The sequence below is a fragment of the Syngnathus typhle genome, linkage group LG20, assembly GCF_033458585.1.
Source record: "Syngnathus typhle isolate RoL2023-S1 ecotype Sweden linkage group LG20, RoL_Styp_1.0, whole genome shotgun sequence".
NCBI lineage: Eukaryota > Metazoa > Chordata > Actinopteri > Syngnathiformes > Syngnathidae > Syngnathus > Syngnathus typhle.
In genome coordinates, this window is record NC_083757.1 from 4,779,844 (window position 1) to 4,805,666 (window position 25,823).

Here is a 25,823-nt window from a genome sequence, read left to right on the forward strand (position 1 = left end):
AGAATTCAAGATTCTGGACGGGCCATAGATTTTTTTATGTGCATACCACAATGAAAGCAAAAATGTCACAGTTGGATGTTTTGGATGTTTAAAGTCACTCAAATTTGAAACCTATCTGACCTTTCAGGGGTTTGGGCCGCATCGTAGTCAGAGTTTCCTTCGGAGTGCCATTATGAGCAACAAACTGATGAATAACTCGTTTTGAAATTAGAGACTAATAACAATATTTTAAAAAGATGAATGCTAATCAAATTTTCTAGCAATTTGTAATTTTAGTATTGACACATGAAGTCGATGCACAATTTGTCTTTGCGGGCCACATAAAATGATTTGGCGAGTCGTATCTGGCCCTTGGGCCTTATGTTTGACACCTATGTCAGGTAGGGACATTTTTCTAATTTTTGCTTCTACTTCATATATTTTGGATATACGCTTTGTCAACTCATAAATGGAGTTCTCGTATTGAGACTTAAGAAAATGCTAGGTGAAGAATATAGCATCATCCCACATCTTTAAATACACACTTTGGCCCCTTCACCTGCACTCTTTATGATATATGTTCCTTCATGGTATTATTTATCTCCATCCAAGCTCCTTGGAGTGCCTGCATCAAAGGCATCCTAATTGCATTGGTGATGGGTCCTATAAAGGGTTGCTATGGTGACTAGTGGAACCTTCCCCTGCTGGCTTTCCTTACTCAAGCTCCATTGCTTGCCATTTCCCTCTATTTCCCCTCTCTCATATGTTACAGCACTTCCTCCCTTATATTTTGTAATTACAAGGCATTGATGAAAACCGGCAAAGGCCGTACAACAAATGAGTGATCTGATGCTTGGGGAAAATATCTTGCCAATAAACACTTGACGTGCGATGGTGCATGCACATGCGTACGCCACTCCCATTAGCAGGAAAAAAAAATCCTGCTGGGTTGGCAAGAAGCGCAGTAAGCAGTGCCCGAATGGAAGACAAAGCACATCTGTCCGGCGTCAAAGACGAGGGAAGCGGCAGCTGTCCCAAAGATGGCGACGCTCGCAAAACGTTTGTCGTCTTTATCGGCCAAGCGACAGAGAAGGAGGTTTTGGAAGCTCTTCAAAGAGCAACTCGAGAGGCAGATTTTACCAACTGGCTTTCATCGCTGCTCGTAGTACCGGGAAGGGAAGAAAGAAGGCTGGCGCTAAAGCTAGCTACTAGAAGAACAGCTGCTTGGTCACAGGAAAAGTTGGGTTGCCTTATTTCCCGAGAGAGATTTTTACTCGAGTATTGCTTTCTGATTCGGACAAGCAGGACCGTTCCGATCCGCCACCTTTAGAGACATTTTTGATGCATTGAAAAGATGTCTTCTTTTTAGCGCCGACATCTTTTAGCTGTAGTCCCTTGAGATCATTTCCAACCAGTCCTCATCAAACTTTTCAAGTTCAAGGTATTACCTGATAGCTTTGCTTGTTTAATTGCAAGAACGGCTCCGTCTGTGTTTGATTATATTCGCAACGTTTTGTTTTGATAGCTTTGTAGAATACCAAGGACGTTCTCATTAAATTTGAGGGTGGCGGTAACCATTTTTTTTTCCTTTGCATCAAAAATAACCGTTAAAATCCTCTTGGGAAAACCCGCCTGCCTATCGCAGCTGGTGTAAAACTACACCTTGGACTTGTCGTCGGTCAATCTCAAGAAATATTTAGCGACAGTTGACCTTGCCGCTCAAGCTGCTCAGCTGTAAACACAGCGGGGCAAAAACAAATCCAATTCAGCGCGGATCCGAGCGGCCGTCGGCTCGCAACGACTTCGGCGAACGCGATGACCGCAAGAGTCGTGACTTGCGACTGAGTTTAAAGATGGCCGGAACGGATGACGATTAAAACACCATTGCTTCCCCGTTGGCAGCGGCAGTAAGAAGAGAAGAAAAGCCCCCGTTTTGGGTGTTACATTCAATCATCCAAATGGCTGCGGATTAAGTGGTTGTTATCTGTGCCACCTGCTGTTTAAACTGTAAACAAGCCCAACTGTGTGCCAGTGTGCGCGTGGCGTGCCGTACGTGTGTGTGTGTGTGTGTCGATGTCATTGATCTGTAACAATGTTCAGCTAGGGGGCTGATACAAAGCCAACGCCACACAAAGTCAGTTTTACTCAACGCGACACTCTATAGACACTTCATTAGGGACGCTTGCGTATGCTGAGAGTGTGTGCAGGATGAGGTACGATGGCGATGAATGCGAAATGCGCCTTTTGCTCAAAGTGCCCTGGGAGAAGTTCAGTGGTGAAAGCTCTTCTCTTAACCGCAGGAAGGTTAGTAATGTTTTTGCTGCAGCAGAAGGGAATTTTAGGTCAAGCAGGGGAAAAGCTGCGTGCGTGACTCCGGAGAATTTTAATTGGGAAATATTACAACTGCAATATCGTTTTGGGTTCAAGTTGTTTGGGCCTTCTATAGAAGCTTCATCATCCAGAATCCATATTGTTTGTCACCTGACAACGACCCCCGTGACTCTCTGACACTTTGAATCCAAACTATGATTTTCCAAATGACTTTAGAAGGCGATGAGCCATAGCTTGTTAAGTGACACTGACATTTAACAAGACTAAAATATTACCCCGAAATGACCTCTTGGTATTTCTGCATCAGGCTCTTATTAAGGCCACTTTCATTCATTAGAGCTGAGTCTATTGTGAGTGGACAATTAGTCATCTTATTTACCACATTTCACAAATACCGACAGCCACTGACGTCCCAACAAATCCCCTCAACCTCACGACTTTATTTATACATCACCTCGACCTCATTTAAATAAAGAACACTATTGAATTTTTCAAAGGGGTGTGAGCCCCATGAATGCTAAACTCCAGTTTGAGCGCATTGATATTCCATCATTTTACAAGGCACGGTTGCTCTCTGCGTGTTGCATTTTCTATAATACCAAACTTCAAAAGAAGCGTTTCGGTTCTAATCTCTCCCCCTGCACTGCGGACCCGAGAAAAGACAGAGAAGCGAGGCCACGCCCACCTTTTTAACACTCCACTGCACACGCATCCTCTTGGCCCAAAGACTCACACAGCTGTTTACCCTATAAACACACCTCTCCGATCACCCGGCTGACCTTAGAGTGACTTACAATAATTGTCCCCGTCTTTTTTTTTTTTTTTTCTTTCACCTAACATCACACATGCGAAGCCTTGGCGCAGTGGGGTGAATGTATCAAGCATATTAAGTCACGCCGCCCGAGAGCCGGGGGGGAGCCTTGGCACATTGTGATTTTCACCACTACGGCGTCAAAAATTGAAAAGTCAATTCCAATTGGACCCCGATAATTAGAACTGACCTGGATTGCTGCTCTGAATATGGAATGAGTGCAAAAAAAAAAAAAAGAAGGTCAAGGTGGCGACAAAGACAACATGGCCCACCGATAATGTGTTGGGTGGGCGAGCGGACATGTGACACACATACGGCGACGTATGGAATACTAAAGATATTTGGTCTCGGAGGCCAAGACGGAATTGAATAGAATGAAAGAAATGACAATTTAATGGACATTTTCTTTTTTTTTTTTGCTCCACTTCAATCATCTTCTCCCTCACCCCCACCTACTCACTTTGTGTCTTCACCTCCATCCCGAATACTGTCTGGTGACCTCATCCCTCATCTCTCCAGCTCTCCGTCAGAGCTGACCTTTGACCCCCCAAGATCCTCGACTCACAGCCGTTTCCCCCACTCGACCCTCACCTTGGTCATAAAGCGGCTGCAGAGAGTCTGGGGTTGTACGTGAGAAAAAAAAAAAAAAAAGTGAGTCACAGCAGAAATCATTTTTGTTTAGTCCGTGCGACCTAGTGAAAATCCAACGCACGAATCGTGACGACGCCTTTCTTTTTACTCGGCGCTCTCAACCCCCTCGTCACTACTTGAGTAATCACAGCCCGGCAAAGCAAACACACAACATGGTAATCATTTCCCATTGTGTATGTCGCTTCACACACTTGACGAGAGATTTCTTAATACGCATCAACGGAACAACAACGTCGCCTGCGGGCAATTTCTCCATCAAAGGGAATTCATGCTATTTCATTGAATTGCTTCGAAACATTTGCACATTAAATAGATATCACGCCATACAATATTCATACAAATTGTAAATACCATGAATATTCGGCCAAGAAAATATTACTTGGAAGGTCGTGATCAATTCTTGTTCCTCACATTCAACACAAAGGTCACGGTCCCCGCAGTATCATGTCGGGCTAGAGTTCGTCTAGCCCTCCCGAACATCTGCCCGGCGGGTCAGAACAGTGTGACAGCTGTGGAACCCGACCCCCCCCACTTCCTTCACTTCTGAACACATCAGATGCCGCCTCTGGCCATCTTCCAGATGCGCCACATTAAAACTAAACTGACCAACTGTAAATTAGCGTATATAAATATCAGACCTGATAGCAAGTAAGAAGGCATAAATGAGCTCATTGGCATTCGGAGTTGTCAAAAGATACAGTAGCGTTCTATTCCCTTCAAATATGAGTCGACACTTTTGAGACAAAGCCAAGATGGCAATTGTAAATTCTACTGCAGGCTGACAAGAGAAACACTCTAGTCCAAAACTCCGGACTGGTTGCTTGATAATCACGAGGCACTTAATTTCGAGCCGAGAATTAAACCCTCATTCTGAGAAATTTGAAAAAAAAAAAAAAAAAGGCTCACCATTAGACTGCAGGGTTAGTATCTTCAAATTTATGCCCATGTTTGATTTTAAGATCCATTTAACCAGCCATTTTTTAACTTTTGCCATCCCTCCATCTCTTTTTGGGTATCAATATTGCAAACTCTCCGAGCTGCTGCATCAGTGACGCCTAGCAACAATGGCTTCAGGACTCTCCTGCATTATTCACAGATCCCAACAAGCGCCCGGGCGCTGCCATTATCTATTTAAATCTAAACGCCAGCATGTCCCACTGAAGTTTGTCCTCACTCTACCACCTGCTCCGTTGCGATCACTCTAAAGAGTTTTTAGAAAAACCTTGTGCCATTCAATGTGGATGAAGGCCTTAACGGTGACAGTGACGGAGCTGGAAGACGGAGGACGGGTGACAACAGAATGAATTGGGGAGGTGGGAGGATAAAACAAAGGAAGAAACTAGCACGTCACGCCGGGAGACAATGACGGGCTGCCATGCTTGTGATGAAGCCTAGCATTTAAAATCATCCCCACCCGCCCTCCCTCCGTCAAATGACAGCTTTTCATCGTGACTCATCGACAGAGCTGCTCATCCCCTCCATTAGCCCCCCCCCCCCCCTTTTTCTAATGGATGGGCTCATCTTCCTGCCCACCAGCACCTTGATATATCGCGTGGCGCGGGCATGAAGGGAAAAATATTCTGTAAAAATATCCGACTAATTCAATGGAAAAGCCTTTTATTTAACCACTAATGACCTGAAAGTGTTTTAAATCAAATCACCATCGTTTATAAATGAATGACATTGTTGAGTGCGTGAGCTGATATTACCAACCTTCTGGTATGACATTGTATCTTTAGGGACGGGGAATGAAGAGGCCGGCATTGTGTGAGCTCGTTTTGAGAATTAGGAGTGCAAGTAGAATACATTTGAGGAATTGTAATTGAATATAAACCGAGCTGAGCTATGACGTTTGGAGACTTGGGTCGATGATTGGAGAGTTCAAAACAAACAGGGCGAAGCAGCAGTTAGCTGTTCTGCTGCAGGCAGATTTTAAAATCACTTTCTATGAAATCCAGTTCTGGATTTTCTCAAGTCGGGTCGCAATCATCCTAATGCATTTCCACATACTGTGATTCTTATCGGCATATAAATGCAATCATTGCAGAGGGGTGATTTGCATATTTGGATGCAGACTGCTTAATTTCATGGAAATAACAGTCATGGGAAGGGAAAGTGTCCAATGATTTAGCCGTGAAAATGCAAAGCAGTTCTCCACACGCATCTCCTGGGGTGCTCCAGCATGTAGCATGACTTTAGCAAACACGCAGCATATTTTTCATACCGCATGGATTTTTGGGAAGGGCCACATTGCTCCCTAGTGTAACCAATGCAATGTTTTCCTCCAGCTATATCTCACCCGCCACACCATGCATTTGCAGTTTCACTTGATTCCGGCGCATAATGGTCGCTTGCGCGTTTCGCTCGTCAGAGTCAGCTGATAACACAAATAAACCGCCGTGATAGGAACCCGAGCCAACATGCAGAAAGGCCGCCTGCTCTGATGCCCAATTGACTTGGAGGCTCGGCGCTTGCTAGGACGGAAAGGGGGACAATTTCATGCCCAAGTGCATCAAAAGAGGAGGACACTGGGAACACAAGCAAACTTTTTTTTTTTTTTTTTACCCCGGCCCAGATAGGTTACAGAAATTACCCTCGCCTCTTTAACCTTACTGCTCGCCTGGAAGCTCCATTTACATGCACATCCCTTATCTTTTGTACACGCTTTTTAATTTATCTTACTTCAGTAAGACGGGATTTGGTGGAGTGATGCAACATCTCGAGCTCTCTCATGAAAGGATGTGAAAAAAAACGTCTTCCGGGAAACATAAAAAGTGGCGTATGTTCAAGCTCTCGCATTTTCAGGTAATGGTGTGAAATTGGATCTTTTAAAGATGATGTTTATTTTTGAATCAAGGTGCTAAAAGCATTGGCTATTAAAGTGAGTTGTGGATGTGGTTTGGTTAAGCTCATCACGATCAATTAACAAAGTCTTCAAAAAATATTCCTCAATATACAGTAATCCCTCGTTTATCGCGGATAATTGGTTCCGAAAACCACCCGCAATAAGTGAAATCCGCAAAGTACCAACAAGAAGTACTGGGCAGGCTAACGAGTTAGCGGAAGGATGCTAATTTGCGATCGTGCTAACACGTGAAAACGGACTTCTAAAGGGATTTTAAACGAACATTTGGAGCAATACTACATTGTCCTAAAGGTTAGACACAGGTTTCCTCAGTTTAGAAGTTTTATTTTGACTTGTAAATGTTTTTTTTAATTTGGAAAAAAAAATCCGCGATGTAGTGAAGCCGCGATAAACGAAACGTGAAGTAGCGAGGGATCACTGTACAAGTTGTCAAAAATTGATGTTTGACAAGGCAAACATGGGAAGGCGGAATATCAATGCATGTAACGTCGGTGTGCTCAAAGCACCAGCTCAATACCTAACAGTAAGCCTGAGGCAATAAATAGCGGGAAAAAAAAAATCCGAAACGTTATCATGAACACCTCAAATCACCTGTCAACTCAACATCTTCCAAAGTGTCGCCAAGATGACACTTTATCCGGCAAGCCCGCGAGAGACAAAAACATCATCACCCGGCTTTTTGTGTTTGACAAAAGAACTAACAGGATTTATATGGCGCGTCTTTTAATTCAATTTAGTAATCATTTTTAATCCCTTAAGGGGGAATTCAATTTGCACTCTGCTGTATATATTTCCCTTTCCACGCCATAGAGAGAAACAAACCACACACAATGCAGGCATGTAGAGAGAGATGTCAGATTGATAGTTGCTGGACCCCGAGATGAGTTCCGGGGGCTCGGTCCCTTGCCGAAGGGTCACGTATTCAAACAACATGACGTCATACGCCAGCAGTCCATCCACCATGAGAACATTTGCGTGACTTACACCCAATGAGCCCGCTGATTCGTCACACTGCCCTCTCACATCTGACATCGAGAAAATTGCGTATGATTGAGGTGCTCTTCCATGGGGGGGGGGTTAGATGATTTGTCACCCATTACTATTGCAAGTAATATTCAGGCTTGAAGGCACCATCTTCTGCACTCTGCATAAAACATCAAAGTTCTTAATGGCTCCACCCACGCATGCACATGACTAACCGGGCCTTTCTAATTTCATGTGCGACAAATCAAATCAAGCGTGATTCTTTTTTTTTTTTAGGAAACAGCAATGGCTGCAAATATCAAAAACTAAATACTCATTTCGGATAATTAGTTGGAATCGTGCAAACAAGTTAAAATCACATCGATTAAAAAGATTGTAGCGCTTCCAAAGCATCCAGATTGCTCTATTTTCCGCTCACTGCCACTAGGGGGCAGATTTGCATGTTGTTTTTGAGGGCCCTAATTGACAAGTTTAACACCGCAACAAAATGCTCAATTCTTCACTTCATATCTTTCTGACATTAACTCTTCCAATTTCTAATTGGCCTGACTCACTTTTTTTTTTTTTTTAATCGTCAGGTTTGAAATATATTTTTTTGCTGACACCTGCCTTAAAACACTTCCGACAAACCTCCTATGACAAAAGCAGCCCACATTGGGGTCCGGAACACATCTAATGTTCCCTTCCAATTAAAAAGTGAGCCAATGAGCTCATTGAGAAAAATCAGCTGCAGGCAAAGTGTTCACCATTACCCAAACGTGCGCTAAAGCTTGCGCTGGGACGCTTTTTAATAAGTGGACACATTTAGACGCACGCGAGCAGGGAAATGAATACATGCTGCATCTCACTCCCCGTTACCCCTGGAGGATAGCCGAGGTGCCTCCACGTGATTGATTTTGAACCCTTTCCACAGTGCAATGCAGTGCAAATAATTGTCCTAGCTCCGCCTCCTGCCTCGGACTTTAAACAGCCGCATAGAAGCGCCGCGCTTTCACGCTCTGCCAACATTTACGCACGGATGGAACGTGCGTGTTTAAGGTCATGTCCAACTTCAGCTTTTTTTTTTTTTTTCCTTAGCTGTCAAGTTGTCACAGCTGCAGGACACGCCACAGCAATAAACGCAGTGCTACCACTCAGTTGGGATGCACCAAAAGAGCCCATCCGCAACAAATTTCATTTTACCATCTCGAGAGATGTTTGGAAAACACCGAAGGGATGCTCGAGGAGCATGCAAATGAGAAACTTTCACCTCGGATTCTTCTTACCTTGCGGCAGATGCTTGAGATGCTCAGCGGGGTGTCACAAAACGTCCGGCTCTTGGCGCGGCTCCCCCCCCGACCACCGTGTGGGAAAGGATTGAGACGCAGCAGCGAAAGGCAGCGGTGCTACATCCTCCCTCACGCTCCCCCTCTCTCTCTTTCTCGCTCTCTCTCCATCAAACACACCCCTCCTCCCTCGCTCTTACCCTCCATATGTGGTTCATACGAAGTGCTCCCCAAAGACATGTTTGCGGCAACCCATTGGACGACTTGATCATTCCATCTTTAACAAATATAATTGCTATAAAAAAAGGGACATGTACAGAGTGGACTTTAACTCTCACTGAATAATTTTAATTTACAGGAAATATTGTTTTTATCTTCAGCACATTGAAATTTGGTTCGGCCCGGTGTCATGCCGGATATTTCTCCCAGCATTCAAAGTAGCCACGCCGAGCACTTAACTTAGACACCACTGTAAATGGGTCAGCGAGATGGAGTGAGTGAGAGAGCGAGCGCTCGTTCTAACAATAGGCCGGCGTGGCCATTTGATGGCTGCATGGCATGAATGTTTGAGAGCATAAAAGTGTTAATGGTTTGCATAATTACCCGACTCGGGTTTTTTTCTCTCACTGCAAAAGTGCTTCTTGTATTCTAAAAAAAATCAAATATCTCTGCTAAGGTTAAGAAGGCATATTTTTCTTTCTTCTACTTGAGTCATTCAACAGGCTCATATTTTATTTGATCCATCCTAACAATGTTGTGCTCATTGGATTGATGATGTAATGAGAAGTGAATGTGGAAAAAAAAAGAAACATGAGCAGTGAGAGACTGGCTGGGCTGAACCAGGCAATTAGATTAATTGCAAACTGTGCACGCAGAGAGGCAAACATTGAGAAGTCATCCTCTGAATGCAAACACTTACACCAGTGCTTCACTATCTTTCCCGTTGATGGAATGAGGCCAGAACATAGTAAGATGGTGATCTGTCAGGATGATTTACTTTCAATTCGATTTTGACAGCGCACCTTGCCTTTGCTGCCCTTCTAATCTCCATTTTGGGGTTTGGCGGTAGGGTGTTGATTGGGTTGAACCTTGAGGAGATGACCTCTGATGAACCTGGGTGTTTAATGGTTCGTGTCTCTTGGTCAGTGGGTATTGTGTTATTTAAAAAAAAAAATAATACTTTGCTGCAGTTGTGTCGGTTGGGAATTGAACCCACATCATTTATGTTAGGTGACAAACATAATGACACTGAGCTATGCTTCCCCGTTGCAAGTGTCAAACAACAAACTACTCAGCTTTCGAATGAGAATTTGATTTTCAATTTTTATTTCTCAAACAAAAATGTAATAAAGCATGAGACAAAAAAAATAAAGGCTCGTTTCACTGGCTGCATTTCTCATAGTGACCAGAAGGTAGCGACAGAGCGCTAGAAAACTATCGGTACCCCTGTTCAGAAATAACATAATAAAGAGTAAAAGAATTACATTAAAAATATATACAATGCAACTTAACCAATAAAAAAAATGGACATTGTTTTTAAATTGTGTTTTAAATTTGCAGGAGCTGCCGGACCAGGAGAGACCCTCTTCCGCCCCTCCACAATCCATCAGCCTCCCAGCAGTGTTCTCCTTGTCATCATAGCATCGAGAAGTTTATGGATGTGTATGTTTTGTTTCTGACACGGGTGTTTTATTCAAGCACTTGACTCATGATCACCAATAAAGCAAAGTAACAAACGACACTTGAATCTTTGTCCCTATGTGCGTCTTCAATTTCAATCCGAGATGACAAATTTGATGACCACGCGTTTGTGAGGCGTACAAAGTTTAGAATCAAAGTCCAAGAGTTTTTTTCTTCATGCAGCTGCTTGGGGGTAGTTCTGACATAAAAAAAAAAAAAACTTTTGCCATATTTTGGAAGACACTCAAACAAAAAGTCGAAATTTTCACGACACGGTAGAATAATGGTATAAAACTTGGTCTCGTGATCGGGAGACAAGGGTTCGATTCCGCTCTGTGCATTTACTTCTTGCACCAAGTAATGTGTGAGACTCGAACTCGGTTCTCCTGAACACAAGGCAAAAGCTTTAACCGCAAGACCAAGTGAGTTCTTAAGATAACATCTTCAAAGTCTGTATTTCATTACTGTGCATGCGTATACCTGAAATACACAATAAGACTCGCCAGGTATTCAAGTCGGAGTAGGCGACTGGTATAATACTTGCGCCGGTGAGCAGGAGACCCGGGTTCGAGATTTGCTCTGACCACCAACATTCTCAATTTAAACCTTGTTCCTTTATTTAAACTGTGTTGGAAACGGGTTTTTTTTCTATTTTTTTTAACCAATTAATGACGTCATCACAAAAATCCTATAAATTACGTCACAAACGCGACGGTCTTTCTCTTGCTCACTTCTGACAGGTCGAGATGGTCCACCTGCTGCTCCGCGCAACGGCGTTTAAAACTTTGGACAAGGTGAGTTTTCAATGGTCACAATTAAACATTTAAAACTAACTGCTTTTGCTTTCTTTCAGCATAAAGTTGCACTTTGGACGTGCATAATCCTTGCTAACATGCAAGCTGAGACGTTTGCACGACCTATGAAATTATTTGCACAAACATTTTGCAGGGTTTGAGCGACCACGGCGTTTTGCCGAAGGTAAGTAGATAAAACTATCAAACTCACAACAGGTTGAATCAAATATTTAATGCATGCGTGTTAATTCTCTCATTTCTGTCAACAGGTACGAATCTTCAAGCAGACTTTCTGCGTCATTAAAGTAGGATCACAACCTTTTAATCGACTGCATCTAATTGTCTCGTTTCTGTCCACAGGCGTGCAGCAGAAGAACCACGTTTACTGGAAACAGGCAAGAATTCCGTTTATAATTGAAAGAAATCAAATCAATTTAGCTAAAATAAGATATTTACCCGTCTTTTTTTTCTTCTTTGTCTGCAGGTTCCAAAATGGCCAGCTTGCTGTCCTACTCTTGTCGACCAAATGTCGCGTTGCAAAGTCACACCAACTGGTACATTTAAAACTTAGCTAATATGTTGCAATGTCTTTCAGGCCAGCAAGCTGTGGTTGGAGAGGAATTCAGTACTGCCCTGCGCTCTTCACTGGTGAAACACTTACACTTTTTCATACAGGTATAATTTGTTTGAAAGATTTAAACACGTGCGCTTCCCACTTTTGTCCAGCAGGTGGTGCCAAAGTACAGGCTTCCTGGAGCATGGGTTGACTGGGGAATTAAAAGTTCCAGTGAGGTTTGAATCTGTTGCAAACACTTACTAAACGACTGCTTGTTGTTCCAGGTGGTGCTGGTTGCAGCTTGGCATCAACTTCCAGTCAAACAGGTGACACCTTGCTGAAAATCGGGCATGTTAAAAGCACTTACCTGTATTTTCTTTTCCGCGTCATGCAGGGCACTTTCCAGTTAGAAGGCTATCGGCCACTCTGCCACCAAGACCTTCCACCTGCTAGCCAAAGTAACCAACCCTCAGGGCTAACTTAATTTTCAGTTTGTCATGCAAATAAACTTGTTTACAACTTTAACTTTCCCTCTTTTGTTGTGTGCAGGAGTGTCCAGCCAATCTGCTGTTGTCCGAGACCAAAGTTTCCAGTGGAAGGTTAAGGTTAATAAAACAGTCAACTTGGCTTGAGCTGTGTCAATGGTTTTTTCTTTACAGGCAGAGGTGACAAATCATGGTCCAGAAAGTGAAAAAGCCAGCCACGGGTGCTTCTACTCTGTGAGCTCATTCACCTGCGGTGGAGTAGAAGCACCTAGAGCTCAAGCCAAACTGTGGCAGGTTGAAGATGAGTTCTCTGCTGGTAAGAGAAGAACATTTAATTCAGCCAGAATGTTTAAAAATTTCAATTACTGTTTTCGTCCCGCTCACAGTGGAAGCCAGAGCAAACATTATCTCAAGGCAACCTGAGAAGTGAGGGACATTTACACTAAGGTGGTATAGCTGCTCCTCATTGCATAATCATGTCAACTTCCACTCTTTATTTTTCCCTTTATTTTCTGACAGGCAGCAAAGAACTGGTCATGCGGCTCGCAACACTTGGTGCCATGAACTCTTTTGCACTGGTAAGGGTAATGGCTTTTTCTGCACGAAATGTGGACTTTGCTTTTAACTTACAAATCTCTTTTTGTCGTAGGTTAAGACACTCGCCACTCGTCCAACTGGCCGACCACTTCACCACTTGTCAACGAGCAGACTGCCATCCAACTTGAAATTCTTGTGATTGAATGTTTACTCTGCAAAATAAAGTTTGATTACAAAGAACACTTAACTCAACTCTTTCTTAAACATCACAAAACTCAAACTTAAAAAGCAAACAAAAAAAACCTAATATTTCAAATTTTTGGGGAATTTTTTTTTGCTGGATTTTTTTTTTTTAACCCGGATTTTTTTTGCCTGGATTTTCTGAATTTTTTTTTTTTTTAAATGGGGCGTGTCAAAACTGGAATACTGCTTCATGATTCGCTGAGGACTCATGAAGTGGGCGGTGCAATGAGAATAAATGCATGTGATTGGTTGAAACGTGGGCGTGTCTATGCAAATGAAGCGCTCTGCGATTGGTCAGGTTTAAAATGGGCGTGGCCCTGGAAATTTAAAGCAATTTGATTGGTCGGATGTGCAAATGCTGCATTCTGATTGGCTGTTGAAAAGTGGGCGTGGTTATGCAAATTAGTTGCTGTGTTGCGATTGGTTAAACTGAATCTCAGAGGAGTTAGGAGGCGGGCAAAGTGGCACTTAGGTTTTTGAAGGCAGTTTTCAGTCTTGAGGTGAGTGTTGGCCTTCTGTCACTGCCATGGACACAAGTCTTTGACTGTTACCGTGCATTTCGCATGACTAAAAGTGACAGCAATTCAATTGCTACCACTGTGAGTCATGTAAGATGCAGGGTGACAGTCAAAGACTTGTGTCCATTGCAGTGAGAAAACCAACTCTCACCTCAAGACTTCAGCCTTTGAAAACCTAAGTGCCACTGCAGCAACCACCAAGCATGAACATTTTCAAATGAGTGAAGCAAATTTGCTCATAAAAACACAAATACTTGCATTCCAGTTGATTAATTGATTAGACAGAAAAGCAGTTGGAAACATTTGAGCAGTCAATGTTTGTGTGGGACTAATTTGGTTGCACACAAACTTTGACGACATGCCTTGCATGGAAGCAGCTTAAGTGTTTGATGAGCTCAGGTATGATGTCACTTACTTCTAATGCCACCAGGGGAAGGTAAGCACATCCAAACAGCTCATCCCTCTCACTGGGCCAAAAACTAAGTGCCATCTTCATCACACACTTTTGGATGTCTTTTTCAATCACACTGATGTAAACCAAGTTAGTTAGACGTTAATCAAATTTATATTTCTGACTAACTTCATTTTGATAACTTGACCAAAACTCATAATACACATGCATTTGTGCGAGTCATCTGTTTCTTTGTAATTATATTTGGCCCACAAATACAAATTGCGCATCACCTTTGTGTCAATACGACAATTGCAAATTGTCTTCCTTTTTTTTATTACCCTTTATCTTTTTTAAATTTTCTTTACCGTTTTTACTAGTCTCTGATGTCAAAACTACTTGGTCATCAGTTTGTTGTGTAGCCTATACTATATATAATATGAGACGTTCATACATTTACTGACCAAAATGAGTTTGACAATACGAATCTAAACGAGAGGATGTGCGCCCTCTTCTGGAGTTACTTTACACTGCACCCATCCTGCTTTCATTTTTTTTTTTTGGGGTGAGTACGTCTTTTGACAACAGCTTTTTAGATAATCAAAACTCACGACTAACTTCATGAGCACGTAAATTACCCGACAACAGTCAAATAACCGATTCCAATCACATTTAGAAAATAATATTGTGTCTCATTAGACTGGGCTGGTGTTCCTGATGATGAACCTCTCGTGGCACCGAAGGCATAATGTTACATAGAACAAAATGGAAAAGCAGCATGTCTTACCTTCAAAGTTGTTGGCGAATTGTGCAGGTAGTCGAAGTAGAGGTTCAATTCTTGCAGTTTGCATGGAAAACATGCAAAACAACATTCAGGTCAAACGCTTTCCTTGATTAACATTTGATCGACAGCTGGAGTGCAACTTGTGGGCGTGCTCAAGTCACCTTTGTTGATATTGTTCTGGATTTTTTTTTAATTAAAATTTGCGATTGAAACCCATATTAGTCGTCTACTTACTCTTTTTAGACAACAAATGAGAAAATAATGGCTTCTAAACTTAATGTTCAGTGACCCAAGCCATCCAATGCGCATTGGATAAAATGTATTGTTTGTTTAGGTGACTGTCGCCACCTTGTGGCGCAATGGAAGAATACACCCAACTGTTCAAATCATTTTGTTAACTTCTCCTGAGGGCAAACAATTGTGTCGCTGGATGGATGATTTCTGAATTTGACATAGAAATAATTAATTTTAAGCTAAATTTAATTATGCCGAGGACATAAGGGGATTTTCTTTTCATGGACCCAATTAAAGTCTCAAATCTTTTGCATTAGGAGAGTCAATGATGGGCACATACGTTTGCTCCATCCCATTTCCTGGACAAAGTTCCAGAGGGAGGGCCAAAGTGAACTCGGAAGCATGGGAAAGTTCTCTGCACTATTTTTCCGATGACACGGAATCTTTTTAAAGAAAGCAAATCCGACTCAGAGGAGCATTGAGAGAGGGACCAGGAGACTGAGACGTTCCGCGAGAGAGAAAGGTAAAACTTTTTGGGGATGGATTAAAGTCTTTTGTTGAGATGAATAAATATTACTATGGTCAGACTTAATCGGCTTCCCTGTAATGTTAAAAATTAAACATTAAATTATTTTAAACGTGTTTTATTAGTGTTAATATTTCCTTTTAATTTGTATTGCTTGTAACACATTGAGATATGTTGGCTTTCTTTCTTTCTACAGTAACAAGAAAGTTTATTTATTCAGTATTATATATTTATAATTTTAGTTAATGTTTATATTATGTAAAATGATAGTGGGAATGAGTGTCCCACCCAGAATTTAGTCATGAATATCCAGAATTCCACCTTGTCGCCCATCACAATGATAATGTGTGTTGATTATATGTTGGATTTATTCTGCCCCCATTGATCTTTCATCTTTCTTTTCTGTTAGTTCAAGGGCTGAACTAACAGAAAAACATCAAGTAGTCTAAATAAGTCAACAAGGGTCACAGTGGTACCCCAGAACACTCCCCCCCCCCTCGTCACAGGATGTTTACTCAGATGTATGTGTGCGTGTGTTGGTGTATGCATGTTGCTTCCCGACAATGTAACGAGTCATTAACATTAAATAGTGATGCAATTATAGCAATCATTTTGTACCCAAATGAAGGTTCACAATGAATCAGTAAATTGATAGATAAATTGATACTTTATTGAGCCCGGGGGGAAATTGGGGTGTCTAGCAGCTGGGTATATAAAAGACATACTGATGACATTAGCGCAACTTAATAGACTTCTAGAAAAGGCCGGCCGGCGCCACAAAGAAAAGTGTGAAAGTTAAAAGCAATCAAAGCAAAGCAACAAGCCAATACCAAAGAAAATAAATTGGGAAATGTCAACAAAGCCCATTGTAACAAGACTGAGCTCATGGAAGAAGCAAGAGCCAGACTTGCTCCTTAGTCAAAATGCAGGGCGGGCGACCATTTGCAAGACTTTAATAAACCGACATAATTGCACTTATGCATTAGCCGTGTGCTCGTTAAAACGCCTGGCGTGGAAATCAAATAGCAGTTAGGTGTTAAGTGTTGTTGTTTTGTCAAGCGCAGATGTAAAAGTGGTAGTTATCGACTCTTCTAATGACTGGAAGAAAAACTGGCTGCTTTGAAAGGGCCTTTTGTTTCGAGTTGACCTGGTTCATTTTATTTGAGCTCTCTTAAATGGAACATTATGAACACTTCAAAACGGCATTCTTTGTTAGTGCAAAAGCAATTTCTCATGTTTTGCCTTCCTCTTCCTTGTCCTCAGAGGAGCAGAGGATGTCCAGAGCTGACTGGACCTTTCTGGAGCACCTGCTGGAAGAGGGCCAGGAGTATTCAACGGGCATCGGCCGCGTCTGGCTCACTGTTCTCTTCCTGTTTCGTATGCTGGTGCTGGGCACGGCGGTGGAGTCGGCCTGGGACGACGAGCAAAGGGACTTTATTTGTAACACGTTACAGCCGGGCTGTACCGAAGTCTGCTACGACAGAGCCTTCCCCATCTCCCACTTTCGCTATTTTGTCCTCCAAGTCATCTTCGTTTCCACGCCGACCATCTTCTACTTTGGATACGTGGCCATACGTTCACGGAAGGAAGAAGAGGCCAAAGAGGATGGCAAGCAGGTGGAAAAAGGTCAGACAAAGGGCATGGCGGAAAGGGATGCCAAAAATATGCCGGAGGATAAAGAAAAGCTCAGCAAGGGGAGCGTCGCCAAGAGGAGCCAACCGAACACTCCGAAGCTGAAAGGCAGGCTGTTATGTGCGTACGCGTTCAGCATCCTTCTAAAAGTTATTCTCGAGGTGGGCTTCATCTTGGGACTGTGGTTCCTTTACAACGGCTTCCAAATCGAATCCAAGTTCGAGTGCGTCGGTTTCCCCTGCCCTCACACGGTGGACTGCTTCGTCTCCCGCCCCACGGAGAAGACCATCTTCACCATCTACACTCAGGCCATCGCCGCCGTCTCCCTACTGCTCAACCTCATCGAGCTCCATCACCTGCTTCACCTTGCAATTTCACATCGGCTGAAGAAGCGTTACCGCTCTCAGGCGCGAGTGTACCGACTGCAGCCTGAGCGGACGGCGGAGGCCTCGCCGGACGTTCCGGCGCCCCGAGAGGAGACGGCGGAATTGTACGACGGGGGCCTACCGCTGCCAAACGAGGCTACGGCCATTTCGGTGGACTGCGGACCGGCCAATGCGGGACACGACGTCCTCCCGAGCTATACCAACTGCATGGAGGCTATGCATACATCACGTCCACCCAGGAACCACTACACACAAAAGACAAAGAACAACCTCAGGGGTGTCCCAAAACAGAAGCACTATGTCTGACTGAGACTCAATGAAAGCTATTTTGTTATTTTCCGAAACTCTTTGTTTGCACATGACACTGGAGTAAAAGAGGTGGCCAATAGGAGCCGGACTCAAAGACAAGAGCGGCATTGTGTGCAAAGCGGCTAAGAGGCAGTGATGCACTTCAAACATTGGACTGATAACCGAATTCGTAGAACGCGCTTCAAGGCGAGCACAAATTTTACGGTCACGAGATATTTTCTTATATTATCTTGAATATGTTTGTGGGAAAACAAATATACTGTGTTGAGGGCACCGGATGTTATGTTAGTACCGTAATTTTCGGACTATAAGTCGCACCGGAGTATAAGTCGCACCAGCCATAAAATGCCCAAAAAAGTGAAAAAAAAACAACATATATATGTATATAAGTCGCTCCTGAGTATAAGTCAAAAAAACTATGAAAAAACCCGCGATTTATAGTCCGAGAATTACGGTAGTTAAAAGAGCAGTAAAGTGGGATAAATATAAATATATTCCCTTGAGGTCCACTCCATCATCCTTGGAGCTCCTCTCGGGGCGCTTAATGGAATGTTCTGGTCTCGGTGCTTCTCCCATAGGGATAATGGCCAGCTGTGCGGATACATGCTTGTACGCACGTACTGTATTTTTCCTTGGATGGGGGTGGGATAAGGATATCCCAGAGGGTCCCCAAAACAAGAAAAAAAGACAAATCCTAAGTTTCTTCAAAAACCGCTGCAAAATAAATTCACAATGTATTTATAGTAAAAAGTTGTATTTATTGTACTGAGGAGTTAGAATAAATTGTCACAAATGAATGTTGACTCGATCACCTCCTTGCCATCTTCAACTACAAAAGGCCTTTCACGTTCGAGGTTTTCAGTTAAGTTGTGTTCAGAACTGGTTTTGTAAAAAGGTTCACGCTCAACTGAGTGGCATTGAAGTATGTTTCTTTTTTATGGCATTATTTCACTGCAGTTCAATGTAAACATGATATACAATTGCACAATGATAGGAAGTCGGTCTTCAAAAAGGAATCTTTGTTTTGTCAAAGATCAATTGGCAGACATTGTTCTGCAAAACAATTCAAAGTTGCCCCTTTCCAAGTCTTTTCACAAAAACTGGGCGGGCATCCCTGCGCAGTCGATTATCCAAGTCCAGGTGGGCGTATGCGCAGCCATTTGCATGGGCGCAACCTTTTTATTGTTCATGAGAGTCTTATCACCAAGCAAAAGGGGGGCGATGGGGACGAAGGGCATTCAACAGATTGCGGGGGTCAACCTGTGTAGTCATTCAGGCTGCCAAGCAAAGCCGGCTTGAGCGTTCGTTTTCCCCGGCAAATGTGATGACGACCAAGTGCCGTCATTCTTTATTGTCATTACCGAGAATTTCCCCATCATCAGTGTCAGGTGAAATCAGAATGCGTCATACAAATAACTAATGTGAAAAAGATTAGGGGTGTCACTCAGGGTTATAATAGTTAGGGAGTCGTGTTTCATTTTTATAATTCTAATTTTGGGGGAAAATACGTCATTTTAGAAGTTTTGATTACTTTTAGTAATATTTTTATTTTATTGTTTTTTAAAAAAATGCATTATTTGTTGCGAGCATAACTTTAATTTAATGTTATTTATTTTATTTTCCTATGTCTAGACTTTTATATACAGAAATTGGATTTTAATGGATGTCTGTCAGACCCGTGTGGCTTTGGATTGTAGTTTTACTAAACGTAGAAAAAATAGTTTGCTAGCTTTATTTATTTTTTTAAATCAAGCACTCTCATTTTAATTTTGGTTTGTTGCCAGTAATGCTGTTTTTTTTTTTCTTCCAATTTTAGTTTGCTAAGATTGTCACTGTGTGGGAAGATGTTAGTGACCTCCCACATAAAGCCTTTTGGGATGGACTGACATTGTGACTGTTTCCTGAGATTGTTGGTCATTGCGGATGCATTTCCTCACTCTGTTGATAAGCCACAAGTTGTAGTCCAGGATCCATGTAACGCCTGATCATTTTAATGAAGGCACATCAACGAGGAATGAACAAACGGAGCACACAAATGTTATATAAGCACCTAGCGGGGAGAACGGCATTGGGGTGACTGAGTTCAAATAGTCTGATTTGAAAGTAATTATGTGGTTGTTGTTCTTTAGGGTTCTTTTGTTTCCTGGACTTTCATACTGGCACACGACTCTCTGGAATCATAACAACTCACAGTCCTGAATTTAGATAAAAAAAGGTCCAATCATTAAATTTAGATTTTGAACAGGAAGTGGGTTTGAATCTGTTTCCTCTTCCAGCATTGTTTCTCCCCGAGGAACATTCAAGCTGACAATGGGGGCTGCAGTTGGCATAGTTAGTTGCTGCCCATCAAAAGCCAAGTGAACTGTGCACTAACTCAACATCAACAACACACATGTGAGAGTAAAACAACAAAAACATGAACTTTTACTTCTCTATTTGTAATGCAAAAACGGAAACTTTGACAATAAATATCCTATAATGCATTGCATTACCGCTTTACATAGTGCCCCCTTGTGGTTAGACTTATATTGCAGGCTCCATTGAAATTAAATGTGGGACAAGACTAGTAAATTGGAGTGACAACAACGTCACGTTGTTTTTGAGCAATGTTAGAATACCCAACAAAGGCAAAAACATGAGTGGATGAATGACTTGTTCTTTACCAAGTGTTTATCTCCAGTTTATGTGTGTACCTGTCTTCCTGGATAGGTGAAAGTCTATGTGTTTATGAGGAGGATGCCATTCCAGTAAGCAGGCACCACGTATTGTCCGCTCAGGATGTTGGACTGAAAAACAAAACAAAACAGAGCATCCAGCATCACTCATTATCCACCATCATCCAGCAGGAACAATGGACCCCCCCTCCACCCTCGCCCTTTTCTTTCCCAGGAGCCTCGATGTTGCGTTCCCACAGTGATGTCCAATTTGGAGGAGTTGCTCCATTGTTACCTGTCCTCTAATTGTTCCCAAAAGGACGTAGACATACACACTCCCTCTTCCTCTCCATCCGAGTCTAGCCCCAGAATGATTAACTCCCAAGAAGTCAGAGTTCAACAATTCAAACTTTATTCAGCCACCTTTCACATGACCCACAGCAGGAAAGGCTCGCTGTGCAGAGATGACAACTTTCAATAACCTCCCATATTGATGGATGGTTGATTCCCTGTACCATCAAAAAGTTCACGACCCCCGTCCCCTTTCTAAATTATTCTTTGGTGACACAATTAGTGGGAGATGGGGAAAAAAACTGCGTGACAAAAGTATTTGGACGCATGGCAGTTGCAGATTCTTCCTTTCTACAAGATTTAAGGACAGGTCTGTTACCTAACGTCTGATAGGAGTGAGGACATTGTTCTCCAAAGCACATGATTACATGCATAGAGGCTTATAAGATGGATGAGAAGTCATTGTGATAAATACCGTAATGTCTGTATTTGATGAAGGCGTTAGCTCTTTTCTGGCTGGTTCCTGTTTAGAGCTGCTTTGGGCGTGAACTCCAGTTTGTCTTTCAGGCTGAGCACCTGTGTGCCGTCCATCCCGGCTTGTTCCAGCAGTTTCCTCTCCTCCCTCAGTTCGAGAATGCTCTTCTCTTCTTCGTGAGGTTTGGGCGTCCCCCTGATGAACCACTCCAGGTGGTAGCCCACCGCTCCCACCACAAAGGCCACGGGGAAGGTGAAGTACACAGAGTAGGTTCGCATGGCTGTCCAAAGTACAGGCCACATGACTGCACGACTTTTGAGATCTAAATACTTTGGAATAATAAAAAGCAGAATTATTTCTTGCATGATTCAAACTGATATCGTGGCAGTAGGAAACACACGTAATGAATGACATAACATAAAACCACACATTACATCACAAAGTAGTAGGCCTGTTCTAATGTCCGCTACAATATGATTGTAATAATAGCTTGGGTAATTGTTTTCTTAAATTAGACCACTGTACTGTATTGAACTAAATTACTTGAGAGGTGGCTCTCCCTTGTGTTGCCCCCAAAAATTGCTCTTCACGTTCATTTTTTTTCATGACGAGTTTTTAATTGGGGTTTCATAGAAAACCAACAAGAAAAAAAATGTCCCATTATGGAGTACAAACGTATTGTTGTATAATTCTGTGCTTACATTTCCTCATTATTATTGTCACGTCATAGTGATGTAAGCTTGCAACGTCAACATTACACCAGCATACAAACGCCACTCTTCCTGTTATTTGTACTTCTTATTACTGTAGCTACTAGTTTATTCGGAAGAATTTGTCATTTGACTCACCTTTAACGCTTCGTTATTGCCGCAGTCGGCAAACGTAACTTCCGGGGGAGTGTTTACATTTCCTGAGCGTCATTGTGATTGGTTGAAAACTCTTGTTCGTTTAAAGCAAGCGGTTGGAGGATTCTTTGTGCTCGTCTTTTGCACCATCTAGTGTTCAAAATAATACACAGCCAAGGCAAGAGCACATTAAAAAGTGAGCCAAAACAATGCAAATAAGCATTAAGCGGCAATGAGAGGACTAAAACCATACAACACAAAAATGATTTTAAATCTAAGTTTTCTAATATGGACGTTGATATATTTATTTATTGAAGTATGTTTAATGTAGGATTGTTTTTCGTTTTACCTGACGCGCGGATACCCGGACCCTTTATAGAACGGACTGCACACTCCGAGGAGGTTACTACAAAAACAAGTAGTTGTTGTCTGGTGAGTTTTATGCAACGATCGTCTTGATTGACTTAAAACAAATGCTTAGTCACCCGCAAACAATCTGTGGAAAGGCAGCCGGTAAGATAATGATCATTAACATCTCGAGATCACACTGTTGGACGCAACTACGCAAGTACCACTAAGTCACTTCTTGCGCTTATGACGCCATGGCACTGTTTGTGAACATGATGTAGGTGTGAATATCCATTTAATTCATAAAGCTGTAGTCTGATCGTGTTAATACTCCAAATCAAAATTATTGTTGTAATTTATAGCTGCGCTAGTATGCGCTGCTGATTATTTATTGGGCAATCTGCAATGTATACTAATACTAGCGTAATCATAATATAATATTATGTAGCTGTATTGATGAATAATGGTTTGGCGTTGGCAGTTTTTACATCCATCTTGGATAATGATTTAGTTGAATGAATGGATGAATGGATTCATATTGTGTACACTGCTAAATTAAACCAGTTATATTCTGGAAATGCTTCACTGTATAATATTGTGTATATGTGTTTAAGGTTTTTTACCTGATGGCATCAAAGACAAAACCCAATAAACAGAAGTTACAAAAGGTTACGGACCGGTGTCATTTGAGTAAAAGATTGCTGCACGACTAAAGAATTGCAGGTGCATCCCCTTCAAGTGTGGGGTGCAGTGAAAATAAGGAAAATAGCATGACAATACCATTAAAAACAAAGCAATGGAAGCATCAATATTTGGCAACAAAAACAAAATATTTTGGCATTTAATAACAGTATAAACCTTGATGGAATGTAAAATAAGTGCAAATGGAAAAAACTTGTTTTGTTTCAATCTACATATTTTTTTTTACAATTGTAGCTAAGCAGTGGTGTCAAGGTGCAAACATATGCGTGGGTTGTGAGGGGACCCGAAAGCCTACAATCACAAAATATTCTGGTGGTAGTTGATAACATGTCTTTTGGAACCATGTAAATAACTCAACCATATAAACCTTTTCACTAATCTAAAATACTGCATAGTTTAGTCGATAGCATGTAAGGGAAGCATAGTTAGTATTTATCAAATATATGCAACTTTGAGGGTTAATAAACGTCTTGATATATGATGTTAAAACAAAATGGTACCACAATTAGTAAACAGATAGGCATCTGTGGTGATGACGCAATCAATTCCTGTCATCTATTAAATCCATTATTTGTTTTTTGAAAGTTGTTACTGAACATCACGCTGTCCTAGCTTAGCTTTCATGTTGTTATAACAAAAAGTCGTCGGCTATGATGTGTCAAATACAAACCGCCACCTCGTGGTATTTCATTCACATGAGCCTGGTGATGGCCCCCGAAAGGAAGTCCTCATAGTTGAGTCGGATGTTACCCGTCATGGTGGTGTCTTTCTCCCTGAAGACCTGCGTCATGCTCTGCAGTTGGGTACACACCTGGATGAAGCAATCCAACTGCATGCCAGGGCGTGCGGGATGCGCGCTGAAGCGCCGCACCAACGACTCGGAAAACTGTGGGCTCAGGTTGTAGCCCATCTGTGCCAGGGCTAAGGGGGTGGAAGAGGCATGAGATAAATGTATTGGGGCGATGGACCTGCTTAGAGGTCTCAAGAGTGTTACCTTGGTGGAGCTCTGTACCACTGATGGATCCTGAGCGGTCCCTGTCATATTGCTGAAAGAGCGCTCTCCACTTTTGCATGAAGTCCCACAGCGCCGAGAAGCCGAAAAGGTCCATCCGACTTGACTTTGTCTTGTCAAACATGTCTAACAGGCAATTCAAGTATATTTTAAATAAAAGTGTATTTTCATGTGTGTGTGTGTGTGTGTGTGGAGGTCTCACTGATCATCATGAGGCAAGTCTCATCATTAAAACTGGACCAGTTGGAGTTGACAAGAGCCTGTTTCAGCTCCTTCAGGTTGATGAAGCCGCTGTGGTCCGTGTCGACGCTTTGGAACCACTGGTACGCTTCTGGATTGACACCGGGGGGAATGTTCCCTAAAGACAGAATAAGGGCCAAGAGAAATGTGTGAGGAAGAGGAAGGATGTGCGCCACTTCAAGTTGTACTCTGATGTCTTTAATCATAGGCTTCAGCAGTCTCATCCTTCTGGGGGCTACAAAGTGAACCTGCCTGTGTGGCATTCATTTCACATCCATCATTTTACTGCAGGCGATGTGAAGAGAGAACAAAGGAGGAGCAGTACCTGAAGGAGGATGATTGCCATAAGGCGCTCCATGAGGTTGCCCCCCGTAACCCGCAGCCCCCGGCCCGGTTCCGTAGTGCCCCCCTTGTCCTGGGCCATAGTAGCCTCCTGGTGGACCGCCGTATGGAGCTGAGGGTGCAGATCCATATGGAGCACCAGCTCCACTGTAGGGGGCATTTGGGGCTGGGTGTCCTACCCCTGGGTATCTTACCCCTGGGTATCCCTAAAAGAGTCCATTACATAATTCATGGGAGTCATTTATAGAATTTTGATAAATGAAACGTATCCACTACAAAACTAATGCAGCAGTTACATATCGTGCAGTCTGTACATACATAATAGACAAGCTCAATATAATTTCACATTTATTCTACTTTTACGGTCAATAAAACGCGGCTTCTGGGCGCAAGCTTTCGTATATATAGTTCATAATTTGTCTGACGTATCAACAGTTTCAACTCGTAGCTTTAACATGCTAACAACTACGTTAAACATTTCATTCAAACAAATTAATACAAATACAACAAAATCGTTAAACTGTAGAGGTTAAAACGTGCTCGGGGAGACAAATTTAGTTTCACAAACACCACAAAAAGAATAAAAATATATAATACCGCTCCGTTGTAGTAACTCATATTTTTTCAACTTCCTTTACGCAAGAGGCGGGATCTACTCGCTTTGAGGGCTGCTGATTGGTTATTTCTCCGTTCATCGTTCTCGATTCTGATTGTACAATCATATTAGTCGCGTCATGATGATGTCATTTCAACTGACTTATTTTGGATTTTATTATTATTAATAATAATAACTGGGATTTATATAGCGCTTTTCTAGATACCCAAAGACGCTTTAGAATATTTTAGAAAAGAAAAGACCAACGTTCATAGTAAATTTATCCAGTACAGCATATAAAGAGCTAAAATTTATATTACATAATAATTAAATACCAAGAATTCCCACATTTTTTTG

The 25,823-nt window shown here is 42.3% G+C and overlaps 6 protein-coding genes across 9 annotated transcripts in view; 3 read left to right on the plus strand and 3 right to left on the minus strand.

Annotated features, from left to right (window-relative positions):
* The window catches only part of dlgap3 (discs, large (Drosophila) homolog-associated protein 3), a 53,177-nt gene extending 44,209 nt beyond the window's left edge, over positions 1–8,968 (minus strand). For both annotated transcript variants that reach the window (XM_061266741.1, XM_061266739.1), the window contains exon 1: positions 8,888–8,968. The gene's annotated coding sequence lies outside the window, so the exon portion shown is untranslated. The remainder of the gene's footprint in view (positions 1–8,887) is intronic.
* LOC133144224 (tissue alpha-L-fucosidase-like) overlaps positions 1–10,626 on the plus strand; it is a 57,549-nt gene extending 46,923 nt beyond the window's left edge. Inside the window, exon 9 of the mRNA XM_061266774.1 lies at positions 10,448–10,626. The gene's annotated coding sequence lies outside the window, so the exon portion shown is untranslated. The remainder of the gene's footprint in view (positions 1–10,447) is intronic.
* On the plus strand, positions 959–13,181 carry LOC133144956 (uncharacterized). Its single transcript, XM_061268008.1, has 12 exons — positions 959–1,141; positions 11,308–11,361; positions 11,516–11,545; positions 11,631–11,644; positions 11,722–11,756; positions 11,957–12,036; positions 12,202–12,243; positions 12,312–12,375; positions 12,467–12,516; positions 12,577–12,718; positions 12,789–12,828; positions 12,922–13,181. The coding sequence occupies exons 1-12, from the start codon at positions 959–961 to the stop codon at positions 13,025–13,027; spliced, it is 840 nt and encodes a 279-aa protein (XP_061123992.1). The 3' UTR covers positions 13,028–13,181.
* On the minus strand, positions 12,720–23,244 carry smim12 (small integral membrane protein 12). Of its 3 annotated transcripts, XR_009710626.1 has the most exons (6): positions 22,577–23,244; positions 22,231–22,377; positions 21,383–21,711; positions 20,656–20,748; positions 14,879–14,928; positions 12,720–13,151 (listed from the first exon to the last, which is right to left on the minus strand). XR_009710626.1 is itself a non-coding variant. In XM_061266844.1 (4 exons), exon 3 carries the CDS (start codon positions 21,682–21,684, stop codon positions 21,409–21,411), a length of 276 nt encoding a protein of 91 aa, XP_061122828.1. In that variant the 5' UTR covers positions 21,685–21,711; positions 22,231–22,377; positions 22,577–23,244; the 3' UTR covers positions 20,382–20,748; positions 21,383–21,408. The 3 variants fall into 3 exon arrangements, 1 of the variants encoding a protein (XP_061122828.1); XR_009710625.1 differs by lacking the exons at positions 12,720–13,151; positions 14,879–14,928 and adding an exon at positions 16,284–17,898; XM_061266844.1 differs by lacking the exons at positions 12,720–13,151; positions 14,879–14,928 and having other exon boundaries at positions 20,382–20,748.
* On the plus strand, positions 16,910–18,759 carry gja4 (gap junction protein alpha 4). The gene has a single exon (XM_061266794.1). The coding sequence runs from the start codon at positions 16,910–16,912 to the stop codon at positions 17,957–17,959; it is 1,050 nt and encodes a 349-aa protein (XP_061122778.1). The 3' UTR covers positions 17,960–18,759.
* A 140-nt stretch (positions 23,245–23,384) lies between the features above and the next one.
* On the minus strand, positions 23,385–25,583 carry pef1 (penta-EF-hand domain containing 1). Its single transcript, XM_061266815.1, has 5 exons — positions 25,469–25,583; positions 24,855–25,077; positions 24,492–24,647; positions 24,272–24,415; positions 23,385–24,198 (listed from the first exon to the last, which is right to left on the minus strand). Exons 1-5 carry the CDS (start codon positions 25,487–25,489, stop codon positions 23,969–23,971), a joined length of 774 nt encoding a protein of 257 aa, XP_061122799.1. The 5' UTR covers positions 25,490–25,583; the 3' UTR covers positions 23,385–23,968.
* Positions 25,584–25,823: the final 240 nt, after the last annotated feature.

What these genes read in the sequence shown, in the direction of transcription:
- LOC133144956 (XM_061268008.1), top strand. Translation starts at nt 959, where the DNA reads ATGGAAGACAAAGCACATCTGTCCGGCGTCAAAGACGAGGGAAGCGGC. An exon ending in ATCAACTTCCAGTCAAACAG is followed by an intron (nt 12,244 to 12,311) that starts GTGACACCTTGC and finishes CGCGTCATGCAG; the next exon opens with GGCACTTTCCAGTTAGAAGG. An exon ending in ACCAAAGTTTCCAGTGGAAG is followed by an intron (nt 12,517 to 12,576) that starts GTTAAGGTTAAT and finishes TTTTCTTTACAG; the next exon opens with GCAGAGGTGACAAATCATGG.
- gja4 (XM_061266794.1), top strand. Translation starts at nt 16,910, where the DNA reads ATGTCCAGAGCTGACTGGACCTTTCTGGAGCACCTGCTGGAAGAGGGC.
- smim12 (XM_061266844.1), bottom strand. Translation starts at nt 21,684, where the DNA reads ATGTGGCCTGTACTTTGGACAGCCATGCGAACCTACTCTGTGTACTTC.
- pef1 (XM_061266815.1), bottom strand. Translation starts at nt 25,489, where the DNA reads ATGAGTTACTACAACGGAGCG. An exon ending in TGAGTTACTACAACGGAGCG is followed by an intron (nt 25,078 to 25,468) that starts GTATTATATATT and finishes GGACTCTTTTAG; the next exon opens with GGATACCCAGGGGTAAGATA. An exon ending in GACTTGCCTCATGATGATCA is followed by an intron (nt 24,416 to 24,491) that starts GTGAGACCTCCA and finishes ATTGCCTGTTAG; the next exon opens with ACATGTTTGACAAGACAAAG.